At 49.0% G+C, this 15,206-nt stretch overlaps 1 protein-coding gene across 5 annotated transcripts in view; it reads right to left on the bottom strand.

Annotated features, from left to right (window-relative positions):
- Nucleotides 1–15,206, bottom strand: part of CACNA1B (calcium voltage-gated channel subunit alpha1 B) — a 308,320-nt gene that overhangs the window by 26,623 nt on the left and 266,491 nt on the right. For 3 of the 5 annotated variants that reach the window (XM_051807855.1, XM_051807858.1, XM_051807857.1), the window contains exons 35-39: nucleotides 14,399–14,464; nucleotides 13,695–13,786; nucleotides 12,094–12,244; nucleotides 7,346–7,473; nucleotides 484–580 (exon numbers count right to left, since the gene is read on the bottom strand). In XM_051807855.1, coding sequence (XP_051663815.1) covers nucleotides 484–580; nucleotides 7,346–7,473; nucleotides 12,094–12,244; nucleotides 13,695–13,786; nucleotides 14,399–14,464 — 534 coding nt within the window. Of the gene's footprint in view, nucleotides 1–483; nucleotides 581–2,980; nucleotides 3,078–7,345; nucleotides 7,474–12,093; nucleotides 12,245–13,694; nucleotides 13,787–14,398; nucleotides 14,465–15,206 lie in introns of all 5 variants that reach the window. The other 2 variants (XR_007907763.1, XM_051807859.1) reach the window with 1 other exon arrangement.

Genomic DNA, 15,206 nt, shown 5'->3' on the forward strand with positions numbered 1-15,206 from the left:
TCTGTTTAATGGCTTGTTCACTCCTACAGCACTGCCTACTCTAATTACTCCAATCTAATTAAGAGGAGGAACAAACAACATACTACTGAAGGGCCAGAGAGACAAAAGAGCTGCAGGAAGATAAATGGGGATCTATTGGCGGGGTAATTTGCTCGTTAGCACCCTCCTTTCCCAAAATTAGCCTAAATGGAAGCAGAATGAGAGAGAAGAAACACTGAGAGAGAGAGAGCAGAGACGTACTTAGAAAGACAAACTGATGTGCCATAGTTTCAAAGACCAGAAAAAGGTTACAAAAATAATATATATATATATAAAATAATAATAATAATAATAATAAGCAGAAGATCCAAAATCCAGTCTGCTTGGAAAAGCACCAGAAAAGTCCAGAAGAACAACACCAATGGCACAGAAAACCAGCAGCCACTTCAGCCACGGCACGAAAAGCTGGTGGTTTGGCAGGAGTTGGTGGGGAGGTTGGTCTACCTTATAGGCAACACGAGCAGGGCATTTCTTTCCGAGGCCTAGAGGTGGGGACATGTGTCTCAGCATCTCATACATGTCTGTGTAACTGATGCGACCGCTGGGAGCCACGGGGAGGGAGGCGACAGCAGGACATGGGAATCAAAGCGGACAGGGTGGAGGAGGAGGAAAAGGGGAGGAAAAAAAAAGGGGGAAAGAGGTGGGGGAAAAGGCAACACAGTGGAGCAAATGAAAAGGAGGAGAGAGAGAAGGGAAAGCAGACAAGAGAACAGAGATCTGGTTAATCAGATTTCTCAGGAGAACAGAACCAAACGAAGAGGAGGGTGAATAGGAAGGTTTTCTTCCGTTGCTGTTGTTTCAGCGCCCAACGTGTGCTCCTGGCGGCAGGGACAGCACGGGGGTCCCTCGGGGGAATGATTGATGGCTCTGCTCTGGGACAGGCGGTGGGGAGGGCTGGGGGGTGGCTGGAGGGCTGGGGGAGGCTCCCCCTTCTCGCCCCCTGCCCCAGGCAATCCAGAGGCTGGAGTTCACCATGCCAGGGAGGGCTGGCAGGCAGAGTTATGGGACAGGGAGAGAGGCAGGGCTCCCAACACGCTCAGCTCTGGGATAAGAGGGGCAGCTTGCCTTCTGGGGACGAGGACTTGGGGTTTTTAGGGGAGCCAGTGGATTAGGAGGGAAGCAAGAAGCCAATCCTGCTGTGTTTGCTCAGGGACAGATTGGGACGGCCACGCCCGGGGTGTGACTCTGCCAACCCTGAGCCAGCCGGGATTTCTGCTCCAGCCTGAGCTCAGCTTTGGCAAAACCAGAGCCCAGCACTCAATTTTCAGGAGGGGGACCTATTTTTCTCCCTTACACTCGGTAGGGCCCCTCTCTCATCAAGCCAACCTCTCTCATCAAAATCCCTGCTGGCTCCTTCCACCCTCCTTCATCCTCTGCTCTCCATCACTGCAGGAAACTCCCTGTGCTTCTCCTGGGCTCATTTCTTGGCCAGACAACTGGTTGTCTCCACCACCAAGGGCAGCTGTCCTGTTCCCAGTCCCAGGAGCTGGGAATGGCAGAGATTTGGGAAATGACCACCTCATTACTGAGGTCATCTACCTTAGCACATGGTGGTGGTGGAATAGAACCCTGCCCTGAAAACCAAGGGGTGCAGAAGCAGCAAGGAATTCTCCTCCTTCACCTTTTTCTAAGTGTTAAAATTGGGAACATGACTCTGACAATCTCATTTGGTTTTCCCAGTGAGCTGCCTGCTTATTATAATGTGCAAATCTGTGCTGCCTGTCAGCTGAGGGGACCCAAGGATACTGCAGCATGTTATTAATTAAAGTTTAACCCCTGGAAAAGCAGGACTATCATCTCCTCAATCTCAGGAGGGCAACCATGACCTAAGCACCCCTATAAATCCCCTTTTCCAAGCAGGACAGCTACAGAGGCAAGAACCTGCAGACCAGCCCAGTGTCCTGACATGGGTCTCAATTCCTATATGAGGAGGAGGGGGTGGAAGAAAGAACCTACCCGGCCAAAAACATCTATTCCTGTCCTTGGTAACTGATGCAGTTAAAATACCACCCAGCTTTTATAGCCCAGAGCTCATTTAAAGGCTGCTGAGAGACACAAATTGTAATTGGAGCCAATGTCTTCCCCCTGGCTCCTCTCCTGCTCCTGGGCTGGGGCTGGGGGGTCTCCTGCCTCCTCTGCAAAGCTTGGGAGCTCTTAATCCCCAGGCAGGTGTGGAAAACACCTGGGCTGATGTGGAAGAGAAAATCCCTGCTGGCTGCTTCCACCCTCCTTCATCCTCTACTCTCCATCACTGCAGGAAATCCCCTGTGCTTCTCCTTCTCCTGGGCTCATTTCTTGGCCAGACCTGTCCTTAATTCCCCCTCCTCAGCTCCCAGGCATTGTACAGCTTCCCTGTGCCATGAACAGGAGGTTTCCCTGGGTGTCCATCAGAGTTTGGGGACATAATTTAGCCCCCAAGGCAACCTGTGAGAAGCTCATCCCTCACCTCTCCCCAGCCCAGGTAACCACCCTGCTGTGCTGCCCAGGCAACCACTGTCCAGATCCAATGTCTTTTGGGCTCAGGAGAGGGAAGGTTGGTCACTCAGCTGGAGTGACAATGCTACAAAACCCAGACAAAGTGGAATTGCCACTCCTTGGGGTGCCATTTCTCTCCGGGGTGTGAATATATATATATATATATTTATATATATATAAAGTGCTGGGATGCTTTTCCCCAACACTTCCCCCCAGAGCCTTCAGGATGGGAGCTGGAGGGTTCACTGTCTCATAAAGCTGCCTGTCTCCAGCCAGCTGGGGTGTGGGAGTAGACAGGGAAGAGATGCATCGAGGACAAAGGAGGCAGTCAATCATTCCTTTTTTCAGGCAAGGGGTTAGTTATGGGACAGTTTCTTCTCTCTACTGCATTTGCACTCAGAGGGGGGGATAAAAGGAAACAAAACCAGGACTAAAGATGCCTCAGGGAGTCTCTGAAGTTCCAAACCTTGTATGCCACCCTATGAGGGCACTTCTTTCCTAAGCCCAGGGGTGGAGCAATTACACGTAACAAATTGTACATGTCCTTATAATGAATCCGGCAACTGGAAGGGAAACGTCACAGGTTAGGACAGCAAAAACCAGGAGCAATCAGCTTTTCCCTGGGAAAACAGGAGGAGCTGGAAGGGCAGAACGTGCTGTAAAGGAAGGTTAGTCCAGCAAAAATTGGGCTTGTGAGGAAGGAGCAACTTTAACCCAGAGAGAGAGAGAGAACTTCCAGCTGCTCATCAAACTTCACATCCTTGGATTTTCTTCTGTGCAAGGCTTTCCAACCACTTGGTGCCCTTTGTCACTAATGTTTTGGTTCCCTTTGTCACTAATGTTTTGGTTCCCTTTGTCACTAGTGCTTTGGGTCCCTTTATTTAAAGTTTTAGTTCCCTGTGCCTGAGCATCTCCCTCCAGCCTCTCCTGGCCACCCCCCAGCCAACCCAGAGCCTGCAGCACCCAAAGAACCTCCTTCATGGGTTATTCCTGGGATTCAGAAGAGCTTGGGAAGCTTTCCCTTCCACTGTTCCCTCCCACACAACCCCAGCAGGGATGTTCTCTGGTTCAGGGGCACTGAACAACTCGCTGCAAGCCCAGAAATTCTCCTCTCAAAGGTCGACTTGGCTGTTGGCACTGGGAAAATCACAATATTGTTCCCAGCAGGTGGAATCAGACACCTCCCAGTAGCTTTCTGGTCACTCTCATTAACTCCCAACAATATTTCCAGCTAATTTAACGGCAGGATTTGATTTCTTCACCTTTTGCAAGTAACCAAACCACAGGCAAAAAGAGCTGAGCCTCCCAATTACCTCTGAAGGAAAACTGAGATGATTTGGCTTGGCTGTGTTTATTTTGGTACTTCATATAAAGAAGGCTGGAATATTTTGGAATATCTCCTTCAATATTACAGCTTTTCTGGACGGGGAAAAATTAAGGTCTATTCAAAGCCTTCCCAAGCCACTCAAAACTATTAATTCAGGAACAGAGCAAATGGAACTGTGCAAGTCTTGGCTGGAGGCCTAAATGTGGTTATAAAAAGTATATTGGCTTAACCGAGGCAAGAAGTTGAGTTGACTTTACCTCCAATTTTGGAACGATTTTGTGAAGTCAGGGTGTAGAAATGAGGTCTGCCCCGTTCCCTGAGCTCTCTGAGAGCTCCTGCAAGGCTTGAGAACAAGCAGATGTTTTGCATTGGAAAGCACAAAATGAGGACAGTCAGGGATTCTTTCCCAGGTCCGTGGAATCATGGAATGGTTTGGGGTGGAAGGGACCTTAAAGCCCATCTCATTCCACCCCCCCAACCTGCCACTAGCCCAGGTTGCTCCAACCTGGCCTTGGACACTTCCAGGGCTGGGGCAGCCACAGCCTCTTGTTTAAATCTGATTTTGTTTATTTTCCTCAGCATCCTTTTATCCCAGGAAGCCAAGAGAAAGCTCTCCCCTGGCAGACCCTGCACCTCCTCCTCCCCACTGAAGGTGCTTCCAGCAGCATCTCCCTCTTTGGGACAACTCCTGGGAATGGGATGGCCAGACCAGTGTTCCCAGTATCTCTAAGGGGTGGGCACTGGGAAAGTATGAGAGAGATAAAGTGCTCACTTTATATACACTGAACAAATTAAAGCTCTTAGAAATCCAATTTTCTTTTGTTTTGTCCAGTTCATCCTTAAATCCTGTGTTTTCACTCCTTTCCTGATTAACTCCCAGCCCCCCCCAAACCACCTTGGGTTCCCTTATTTCTCTCTCTCTCTGTTTTTCTTTGGGCCCAAGGCTTTTACCACCCCTAAATCCAACAGTTTCCCCATACTTACCCCTCCAGACTGTGACACATCTGGAAAAACGGCTGCTAAATGCCTTTTTAAATTCCTTTTGAATGCTTTTCCCCAGAAAAGTTTACAGGAAGTTGGATTTTGTAACAAAACCAAAGGTGATACGAGAAATAGAGCTGTAAATACGCATTAAGTCTATGTTTAAAATATTATCTATATAACAAAAATATAACAACACTTGTGCTTTTTAACCATGCAGCATCTTTCGTGGAAGGATCTTAATCTGAGGGAAGTGGACAAATACTGTAATTCCCTTTTTTTGGGGGGACAATCAAAGAGGAAACATTGAGAGAGGTGATCAGTGAGTGACCAATTCAGCCCAAATCACAGAATCATCAACCCAGAGAATTATATAAGTTGGAAAAAAACCCCTCTGAGATCAGAAAGATTGGGAAGATCTTAGATCAGAATGATGAAAAGATTAATTCTGGCCTTAAACTGCGAAGGGCTTTTAAATTGTGGGAATTTTAGTCCCACTTCTGAAAATGTCAGTGATTTCAGTGGAACTGTTCACACTCTGCCAGCATCAATAACGTCCCAGCAGAGCATTAAAGGGAGCAAGGTTAGAGAAAAGCAGAAAATTGGATGTTAATAAATGACATATTCTGCATTAACAGCTCGGCAAGTGAAAAGGTTTGGCCCCGGAGTGACTCACAAAATGTGAAGTCTCTGCTCGGAGTTAACAGAGCGAGAAATCTCTCTGTAAACTTCATATTTGTGCCTCTGATGGGTGGAAAGTTCCTGAACGCAGAAACATTAAAAAAACCCCCACATTGATCCTCATTTTTTTCCCCTTGCAGGTGTGTTACTCCTCCCACAGCCCTTCAGCAGAGCCAAGGCTATTTTTTAAGGAGCAAACAGGCACTCCCAAGTTTTCAGTCTCATTAAGAGACAGGATTGGATTTTAAAAAGGAGGAAAAAAACCCCCTATTTAGTGCCTGCCAAATACCCACAAAGGATTGTCTGTGTTCCAGAGCACGTGCTGCTGAAAACCTGCTTGGAGATGACAAGCTGTGAGTAAATGTGGAGGATATTCAGGCTGGGAGTAGGGATGGCTTTGAGGTGGTTAAAATCACCCACAGCTCAGAGAAAAGCAGGCATTTTGGGGTAGGTTTACATTTAAAGTTGCCCTAAATCATTTAAACTGAGGTTTTGAAGCAGTTTAATTGCATGCTAGCAGGGAGTTTGAGCTGCTGATTATACAAACACTTTTCTGCATCTGTCTCAGCTGAAGGGGGAAAAAAAAAAGAAGAGGGGAAAGATTGGAGGAGCTGAAAGAATTCAAAACACAGAGGAGATTCATTGCAAAGTAGCTCACGGGGAGGCAAATGGAGAAAAATTAGTAGAGGTTTAAATTTAAAAAAAAAAAAGTCTCCAAACAGGCAAATTCTCTGGGTGCAGAATATCAAGGAAATTCCTGTGACCTGTGACAGAACATCTAGAAATGAGAATACCACAGTCCCCAGGGCTGATGGGCAGCAGCTCCTTGTGGGCAGTGCAGAAAAGCAATATATTAACCCAGTCTCGCTCTAGAAGTGGTCACAGGTCAGGGCCATTCCCTCAAGTTTAAAAAATTCCTTAAAACCCTTTCTCTGGGATCCATCTCCCAAACCTGTGCCATGGGTGTGAAAATTTCCCTTTGAGTAAGGGAAGCAAAGAGAGAAAACCCCCAAACTAAACCCTCCCCTGTGTGCAGGAACCATCCCCTCCTTGAACACACCCAAACATCAGGAACATTTCCTCAGAGGCTCGTTGGGAACCCAAAATGCTTCCAACCTTTGGCTCCTTTCCTTCTGATTATTTCACATCTCGCGTTTCAACTGCGAGTCTAAAAGCTGAAATATCATTTAGAAGATCAAAGTTGCCTCATAAAGCTCGATGTCATTAGAAGGGGGCTTCCAAGAGCAAAAACGTTGGGATTAATGAGAAAGGGCTGCTTTAAAAAAATCCCATGTTTTCAGCAGGAACACCCTGCTGGGGAGTGGGTGGGCAGAGGCAGGTGATGGAGTTGGAGCCTGCAGGACTTGACTCAGATGTGACACATCCTCTGCCGTGGCCTGAGGGACCTGCACAGGGTTTGGGAAACCATTAAGGTGGTTCTCAGCTAGAAAACCCCTGCACAAATGAGGGGTGACAGGGCAGAGCCTCCCCCACCACCTCGAAGCACAGAGATCTGCGTGGTTTTATCTCCAAGCTGGGGTGCAGAAACCAAAGGCAACGAATGAACAGCTTTTCTACTTGGTAATTTGGATTTCCCCTGGTAATTTTTGGCTGTGTGGGGAGGGGGGTGGGTTTTGCTCTCGTGCTTGGTTGGGTTGTGTCTGTTTGAAGGAAACTCCCTTTTAACGACATCAGGTTTGTTCATCTCCGCTGCAGCTGGAGCGTTTACCACCAGTGTCACCTCGGAGTTGTTTTCCTTAAAAGAGGCTCTGTGTGTGTCCAGGTACAATATTTACACCCAGTGTGTCTGTCTGTCCCCCAGCAGGGTCAGTGGGTACGTACCAGGCAGCGGGGTCGTACTCGGCCCACACCCGGACAAACTCATCCAAGTGGTGAGGGCCCAGGATGGAGGAGTCCCTGGTCAGGTATTCAAAGTTGTCCATGATGACAGCCACAAACAGGTTCAACATCTGCAGAGAGGGAGCAGGAATGCAGTCAGGGAAGGGAGAAGGGAAGGGGGAAGGAAAGGGAAGAAAAGGGAAAGGGAAAGGGTAAAGAGAAAAGGGAAAAGGGAAAAGGGAAAGGGGAGAAGGGAGAAAAGAAAAGAGGAGAGAAGGGAAGGAGAAGGAAAAGGGAGAAGGGAAGAAGAAGGGAAGGGGGAAGGGAAGAAGAAGGGAAGGGGGAAGGGAAGAAGAAAGGAAGGGGGAAGGGAAGAAGAAGGGAAGGGGGAAGGGAAGGGGAAGGGAAAGGGGAAGGGAAAGGGGAAGGGAAAGGGGAAAGGGAAAGGGGAAAGGGAAAGGGGAAAGGGAAAGGGGAAAGGGAAAGGGGAAAGGGAAAGGGGAAAGGGAAAGGGGAAAGGGAAGAAAATGAAAAGGGGAAAGGGAAGAAAATGAAAAGGGGAAAGGGAAGAAAATGGAAAGGGGAAAGGGAAGAAAATGGAAAGGGGAAAGGGAAGAAAATGGAAAGGGGAAAGGGAAGAAAATGAAAAGGGAAAAGGGAAGAAAATGGAAAGGGGAAAGGGAAGAAAATGGAAAGGGGAAAGGGAAGAAAATGGAAAGGGGAAAGGGAAGAAAATGGAAAGGGGAAAGGGAAGGAAAGGGAAAAGGAGGTAAGGGGGAAAAGGAGAAAAAAAGGAAAGGGAAAAGAGAAGAAAAAGGAAAGAGAAGAAAAAGGAAAGGGTAGAAAAAATGAAAGGGGAAAGGGGAGAAAAAAGGAAAGGGGAGAAAAAAGGAAAAGGAAAAGCTGGAAGGGGAGCAGGCATGATTCCCTTAACTGGATGTGTACTTCCTTCAAGAAACAGCCTGACCCCAGAGAATAAACTCTCCAAACAGAGCCCTGGGTCCTTGGGGTGCTGCTGCTGCTGCTCCTCCCCTGCACACACTGCAGGCCCCTTTGCCAAGGACTTTGGCTGTGGGTGCTTTCCAGGTCCCAGTCCTGGTGCTGCCCTCCAGTGTGACCCACCCCAGAGCCCTGAGGGCTCAGCCCCTCTCCCTGCCCCTCTCCCTGCCCCTCCCTCACCCCACCCCAGCCCAGAGCAGCACAGGGGCTGCAGCAGCTGCTCCTCCAACCAGACATGGGAACTCTTCCAGCACTTCCACACCAGGACCAGAACGGCCAGAAGAAAACCCATTCTTCAGCCTAAATGTGCTATTTTAGACTCATAACAACTGAAACCTTCCAAGATCCCCAGAAAGCTGAGGAGCAGGACACACAGAGCACTCCTGTCCCTGATGGCCACTAACCCAGAGCCTGGCAAACACCTCTGGCACAGGAAGGTTGTGCTTTTATAAAAGCCAAGGGAAGAATCACAAGGATTTTTAACGGGAAAAGATCAAGCTGCAGCCAGCAGAGTGGGAAAGCAGGAGGGAAGAGATGCTCCTGGGCCAGATAAAAAGACCTGATGGGCACAAGGCTCCTTTCTGCCTCTCTCCTGGCTTCTGCAGGGAGGCTGAGCTGCTGCTGTCAGTGCCGTGCTGGGCAGGGAGGGCTGTGGCCAAGCAGCCTGTCAGCACAATTAAACTCAATGTGGGGCACAATTAAACTGAATATGGATGTCATTAAAAGAAAATCAGGCAGTGGAATTTGGGCTTTGTGCAGTTTAAAAGAATTCATATCCCTGTGTGATCTGGAGGGAGGAGGGGTCTTGGCCCTTGCTGGGATGCACCAGTACAGACGAGCTCAGTCTGTAATGAATCACCACATCAGCACCACAGCTGATCAGACACTCCCCAGAGCTTTAGTCCATGTATTTTCAGAGTCACAGAATGTGCTGAGCTGGAAGGGACCCTCAAGGATCATCCAGTCCAACCCTCAGCCCTGTACAGACCTGTCCCCAAGGGTCACACCCTGTGCCCCAGAGGATCAGCCAAATCCTCCTGGAGCTCTGGCAGCCTTGGGGCTGTGCCCACTGCCCTGGGGAGCCTGGGCAGTGCCCAACCAGCCTCTGGGGGAAGAACCTTTTGCTGAGATCCAACCTGAGCCTGCCCTGACACAGCTCCAGCCATTCCCTGGGTGCTGTCCCTGGTCCCCCCAGAGCAGAGCTCAGTCCCTGCCCCTCCTCTGCCCCTCCCCAGGAAGCTGGAACTGCCATGAGCTCTGCCCTCAGTCTCCTCTTCTCCAGCTGAACACCCCAAGTGCCCTCAGTGTCCTCCCCCGGCTTCAAATCAAAGCCCTTCCCCATCCTCGTTGCCTCCTTTGGACATTCTCTAATGGCTCAATATCTTCCTTCTGTTGTGTCCCCCCAAACTGCCCCAATGTTGAGGTGAGGCTGCCCCAGGGCAGAGCAGAGGGGACAATCCCCTCCCTGGTGCCCCCCAGGACATGTTTGGCCCTCCTGGCTGCCAGAGCACTGCTGACTCAGGGCCAACTGGCCACTGACCACGACCCCCAGGGCCCTTTCCCAGCACTGCTTTCCAACCTCTCAGTCCCACTCTGTCAGTACATCCAGGGCTGCCCCATCCCAGGAGCAGAATGTGGCACTTGTTGAACTTCCTCTGGTGTTTTGAGAGCCCCAGCGAGGCTCCTGCCCCTGCAGTGTGTGAATTCACTCCTGTGTGAGGCTCATCAGCTCCAACACCATCAAACAGCTCTGGTGGCTTTGGGCAACCACGATGGCCCTTCGTGTCCCCCCTCCCTGGGTGTTTGTGCCCCTGTGCCACGGCCCAGACAAGCCCCAGCATCTTGGAGTCCCCATGCAGGGATGGGGGTGCCCAAACCAGCTCTGAAGAAGCTGCTCAAAGGCTGCAAGAACTCCAGCTGGATCAGCAGGGCTCACTCCTGTCCTGCAGGTACCTCCCACATGGCACAGTGTCCCCAGAGCATCCCGAGGCAGCAGAACTTCTCACAGTTTGCCCCTTGATCCCAAATCCCTTCCCAGTGTTCCCAGCTCCAGCCATGGCTCAGTACAGTTCCCCTTTCCCTGCCTGGAGCTGTTTCTAAAGTTCCTGGACATTCTTAACTTCCAATTCATATTTTCACTATAAATTTCAATTGATGTTTTCCTCTGTCCCTTACATTCTTAGCTTTCAATTTATATTTTTCGTAATAGATTTCAATTGATATTTTTCAGCGTGGATCTCAATTGATCTTTTTTTCCTCTCCCTCAAATTACAGGGGGGAAATTATGTCAAGCTGCACGTCCACACAGAGCCAGAAACACCATTGGAAACCAAATACATTATCCAATTTCCCCTCAATCTATGGCATAACACTGAGCAAACCATAAAAAAAAAAGTGCTCTCCTGGCAAGGCTGGGGCTCTGCAAAGCTTGTGGGGAACCACATGGTCAAGTGCTGAGTGCATTTTAAGGAATGAGTTACAGCCCAATCCAGCTGCTTGGCTTCCCACTGCCTATTTTTGGAACTTCTGCTGCTCACAAGGGCTCTCACCTCTCCTGGTCCAGTTTCCAGGGGTTTTTCCAGGAGCTCTGACCCAGGGACAGAGCTGCTTTTGCACAGCTCCAGTTCTGCTGCTACATTTTGGCTGAGATGGCTGATCCAGCCAGGGAGGGCTCTGGGGGGGATGTGATGTTTGTTGCTGGGGTTTTTTTTTAAATAAAAAGCTTGAAAATAACACTGAGAACGTCTGATGTCAGGTTAGGGATTTGCACAAGGGAAAAAACCTGGTTTTAAAATTCAAGAGTGCTGAAGGAGTCACTGAGTGGAGCATTAACTTCATGTAAGCTTTCAGGGCTCCAGGTTTTTTTTAAACTCTTCAGAAGAAATAATCCCTGGGGTGTCAAAGGAGCAACAGCAGTGGGACAGAGGATGCCAGCAGGGGCCATTGAAGTTGGTGTGTCTACACCCAGCATCAAACTGCCCCGTGGAGCTCCTTTTCCTGGTGGAAGGGTTCTGAGGAGAGCAGGATTAGCTGCACAAAGCAGCCAATCTGCTGTTTGAGAGCAAAGCTGTGGCAGCTCCAGACGCTGCTTTTGGGTTCATTTCAGAGCCTTCATCTCTTCCTGCTTGAAGCTTAATTGGGTCCCTGCCCCTGGTTTTCCATTCCTCTGGCCCCAGTGGTGCTGGAGAGGGAACAAACCCCCAGGGGCAGAGGGATGTTTGTGGCTGTGCCAGTGCTCAGGGAGGGCACTGGCACCTCTTAAAGCCCCTCTTAAAGCACAGGCACGACCCAAGCACTGAACACTTCCATGTCTAAAAGCTTTTCTGGCAGCAGCAAATGATTATTGCATTTCTTTGACCAACAAAACAGAACACAGAGCATCAAATGAGTGTGATGCTCCCAGCAAGAGCTTCTGCACTGGTGTTGTCTCAGCCATTCTCACCCTGCCCTCCCCAGTCCCCTTCTTCAAAGGCCCGTGTTACAAATCAAGACAAAACCGATTAGTGCTTAATTCCAGATATTAGACCCCCCCTGTGAGAAGAAAGATAAATCCCTTCCCTTTAAACTAATGACTAAATGATCTCTTTGGGGATTAAAGGGATTTTATCACCAGGATGGTAAATGGGGTTTAGCAAAGCTGTCTGGTGGTGTTGGATAAATTATAATTAAGGAGGAGGAGGTAAAGGGGTGGGGAGTGTTTGGGGGGATCCACCACAGCACCCCCACTTTGGGAGGGATCAGGACCGACTTACCAGGAAGGAGCAGAGGAAGATGAAGGACACAAAGTAGAAATAGGCAAAATCACTGCCACATTCCTTCTTGGTGAGGCCAGAGAGGGGGTCACAGGCTCTGTTGCTCAAGCAGGACAACATGATCTCGTGCCAGGCTTCCCCCGTGGCACTCCTGGGGATGGGAGGGCAGAAGTGAGTTTATCCACCCCCTTCCCCTTACAGACCCCAGGGGCAGCCACCTCCCAGTGTTACTCTGCCTAATTAACTAAATTAATTAGGTGAAGGTTGTGTCCAGGTGGAGAGACTGTATTTACACTGGGAATTTGAATTACCAGCCTGCTGATGTGGAAAGAAAAGAGAATAACATTTCCTTCCATCACAGGGGGGTAAAAGAAGCCAGACAGGCTGAGGTAGGCTAAAAGCTTTATTGCTTTTATGGAGAATAAAACCAGATTGATTTCAACATGTCCAGTGCAAATCTAAGTAAACAGAGTTTAGATTGTTCCCTTTTGAAGCAGCCAAACACTTCTGTCCTAGTGCTGGCTCTAAACCCAGTGGAGATGATGGGAAATGAAATCAGGCTTCTCCACTTGAGTCTCTTATTTTCTTTATCAGGCAGATAAATTCCAGCACGGTCTGGTTGGTCATAGTGCCATGAATCTCTTTTTCATGCCAGTCTCCTGGGTGTTTTCATCATTTCCCTCCTCCCCCTCTAACTTCAGCTGCTGAGAAAAACAGCCAAAAGGAAAAGTTTTGGAGTCCCAAAGGGTTTGTCCTCAAAATAAAGCACCCCCTGCAATGGCTTGGATGTCAGGGGATCTCCACATATCAGAGTAATCTGGTTCCTTCCTCATCCCAGTCCTGCTGCCCCTCAGTCCCACTGTGGCGTGTGAAGGGACCACGAGGTCTGGCCACGAGACTGAGTAATTATCCAATTTTATTAAAATGCAGGGCTTTGAGCTGAGTGATTATTCTGAGCTAGAGAGGGCTAATTTCATTTCCATCTGGCCTCACAGAAACTATGGAAACCAAATCCCAGGCAAGAGATCCAGTTACAAGCTCCACATCATCTGCAGAGCTGGGGTTAACTGGGGGGTCTCCACACCACCCCCCCCAAACTGCCCTGAGCTGCAGCAGGACCCAAACTTCAGTTTTGACAGGTTCTGAAAATGAAAATCTTCGGTGAAAAATTAATTGCTTGGGTTTTAATTCGAAAATGCTTTGTTTCCTTGCAGAATTAACCCAGAGGGAAACACTTGCACTCCGAAGCAGAGGCGGGGGGTTGGTGGATGAAGTGTTAAAATGACCAATTTAAGGGATTCTCACTTTAAAAAAAAAAGAAAAAAAACAAACTTCATGACAGGAAACCCATCAATCAGTTATACAGGGGGAGCTGTCCTATATTAAGCTTCTGCCTGAGCTGCCAGGGGGTGTCACAGCCCTGGGTGACACGTTGTGGAGATGATGATGTGTCGGCTCAGATCCACCGAGGAGGAGGAAGCAGGAATGGCTGCTTTACTCAAATACCTTTCCCAGAGGATGCCCAAGGCTCAGCAGCCAAGCAGAGACTTTTTTCCCTGCTCACATGCAAGTCAGCTGGTGTTTTATTACCCCCTTCTTACCTGAACAGAAGCATCAGGGCTTGGAGGAAGGTCCGGAAGTTGTTGTGGCGATTAATGGAGGTTTCATCATCTAATGCAATGTTCCCAAATACCTGCCATGGGAAACAGAAGGGATTCAGACCAAGCACACCCTCCCATGGATGTTGTCAGGAAAGGTGGATCAAGTGGAGTTGAGTAAAAAGGCAGGGAAATAATTATTTCCTGGCGTGAGGGATCTCAAAAGCTAAAATAATTTCTGTGCTGAAGAGGGAGATAAAAAAGTGTTGTGGAGGTCAAATGGGGGAAAACACCAGGTTACTGTGCTTTGTGTTCACACAGGACCTTTCCAACAGTGCAGCTCCATCCCAGGCCAACAAAACTTTGGGATTTCTTCTCAGAAAAGTGCAGTGTCTTGATGTGTCCATAGCCAGGGGAAGGGATGTCTCTTCCCATGGGAGACACAGATGCCCACCCTGCTGCTGGAAAGGCAGTGGTACAGGCTCATCCCCACAGCTGATGTGTCTGCCCATTCTCTTTGTACACCCAGGGCCACGTTCAACTTAAAACATGACAATAAGTGGCCCTTTTTTCCACTTCTAATTTCCCTGACACCAGGCAAGAAGAGCTTTTTGCCTCATCCTAACCCAGCTGAGGAGGCAATAACCCAGCTGCTCCCTGAACAAACCCAGGCTGAGTGTGGGCAGAAGGAGAGCCAAATGTTTTACCTGCATGCCAATAATGGCATAGATGAAGAAGAGCATTGCAATGAGGAGACACACATAAGGCAAGGCCTGTGGGAAAGGAGAAGGTGGTGTTAATGACAGCAAAGGCACAGCACCCAGGAGTGTTTAATCCCTGGGCAGGACTGTGTTTTGTGGCATTTGTCCTTCAAGTGAAGGAGCTGGGAGGAGAATGTGAACAGCTCTGTCAACAACCCCCCTGGAGCCACGAATTCATCAATCCCAGAACAGCCAGGGCTTTCCAAAGGCTCTCTGTGTATCCTTGCAAGCAGGGAAAACACAACCCAAAGCTTCCCAGCAAGCACTGGAACTACCAGCAGGCCCTGGCACTTTCTATGCATAATTGTATGAATGTTAATTTTTAATGACCTTGCTGTAAATGTAATCTGCAAAAAAACCCATATCCATCCCAGAAACGAGTTGCTGCTCTGAAACAGGCACAGATTGCAGGCCCAGGAGGACAAAAAGCTTCTGAGTTTTAGCAAGAAATCAGTGGAGGCTGCGATGTAATTATGTCACCCAAGCTGAGAGTGATAGCTGCTTTCCACTTGGGCTAAACAAATGGGTAATTAATGCTTCTTAATTGGTAATAGCTGAAAAAAGGAGAAGTCTTGCCATAGGATTAGCCCATGTGGTGCTGGGGGCAGGAGAGGGGTTATACAGCCATGGGGGGCCCAGTGGGAATCAAAGAATCATAAAATATCCTGAGTCTGAAAGGACCCACCAGGACCATCCAGTCCAACTCCCGGCCCTGCACAGACACCCCAACAATCCCACCCTGTCCTTAAGAAGA

The sequence above is a fragment of the Manacus candei genome, unplaced genomic scaffold (assembly GCF_025592945.1).
Source record: "Manacus candei isolate 608988 ecotype Guabito, Panama unplaced genomic scaffold, ASM2559294v1 h1tg000071l, whole genome shotgun sequence".
Taxonomy (NCBI): domain Eukaryota; kingdom Metazoa; phylum Chordata; class Aves; order Passeriformes; family Pipridae; genus Manacus; species Manacus candei.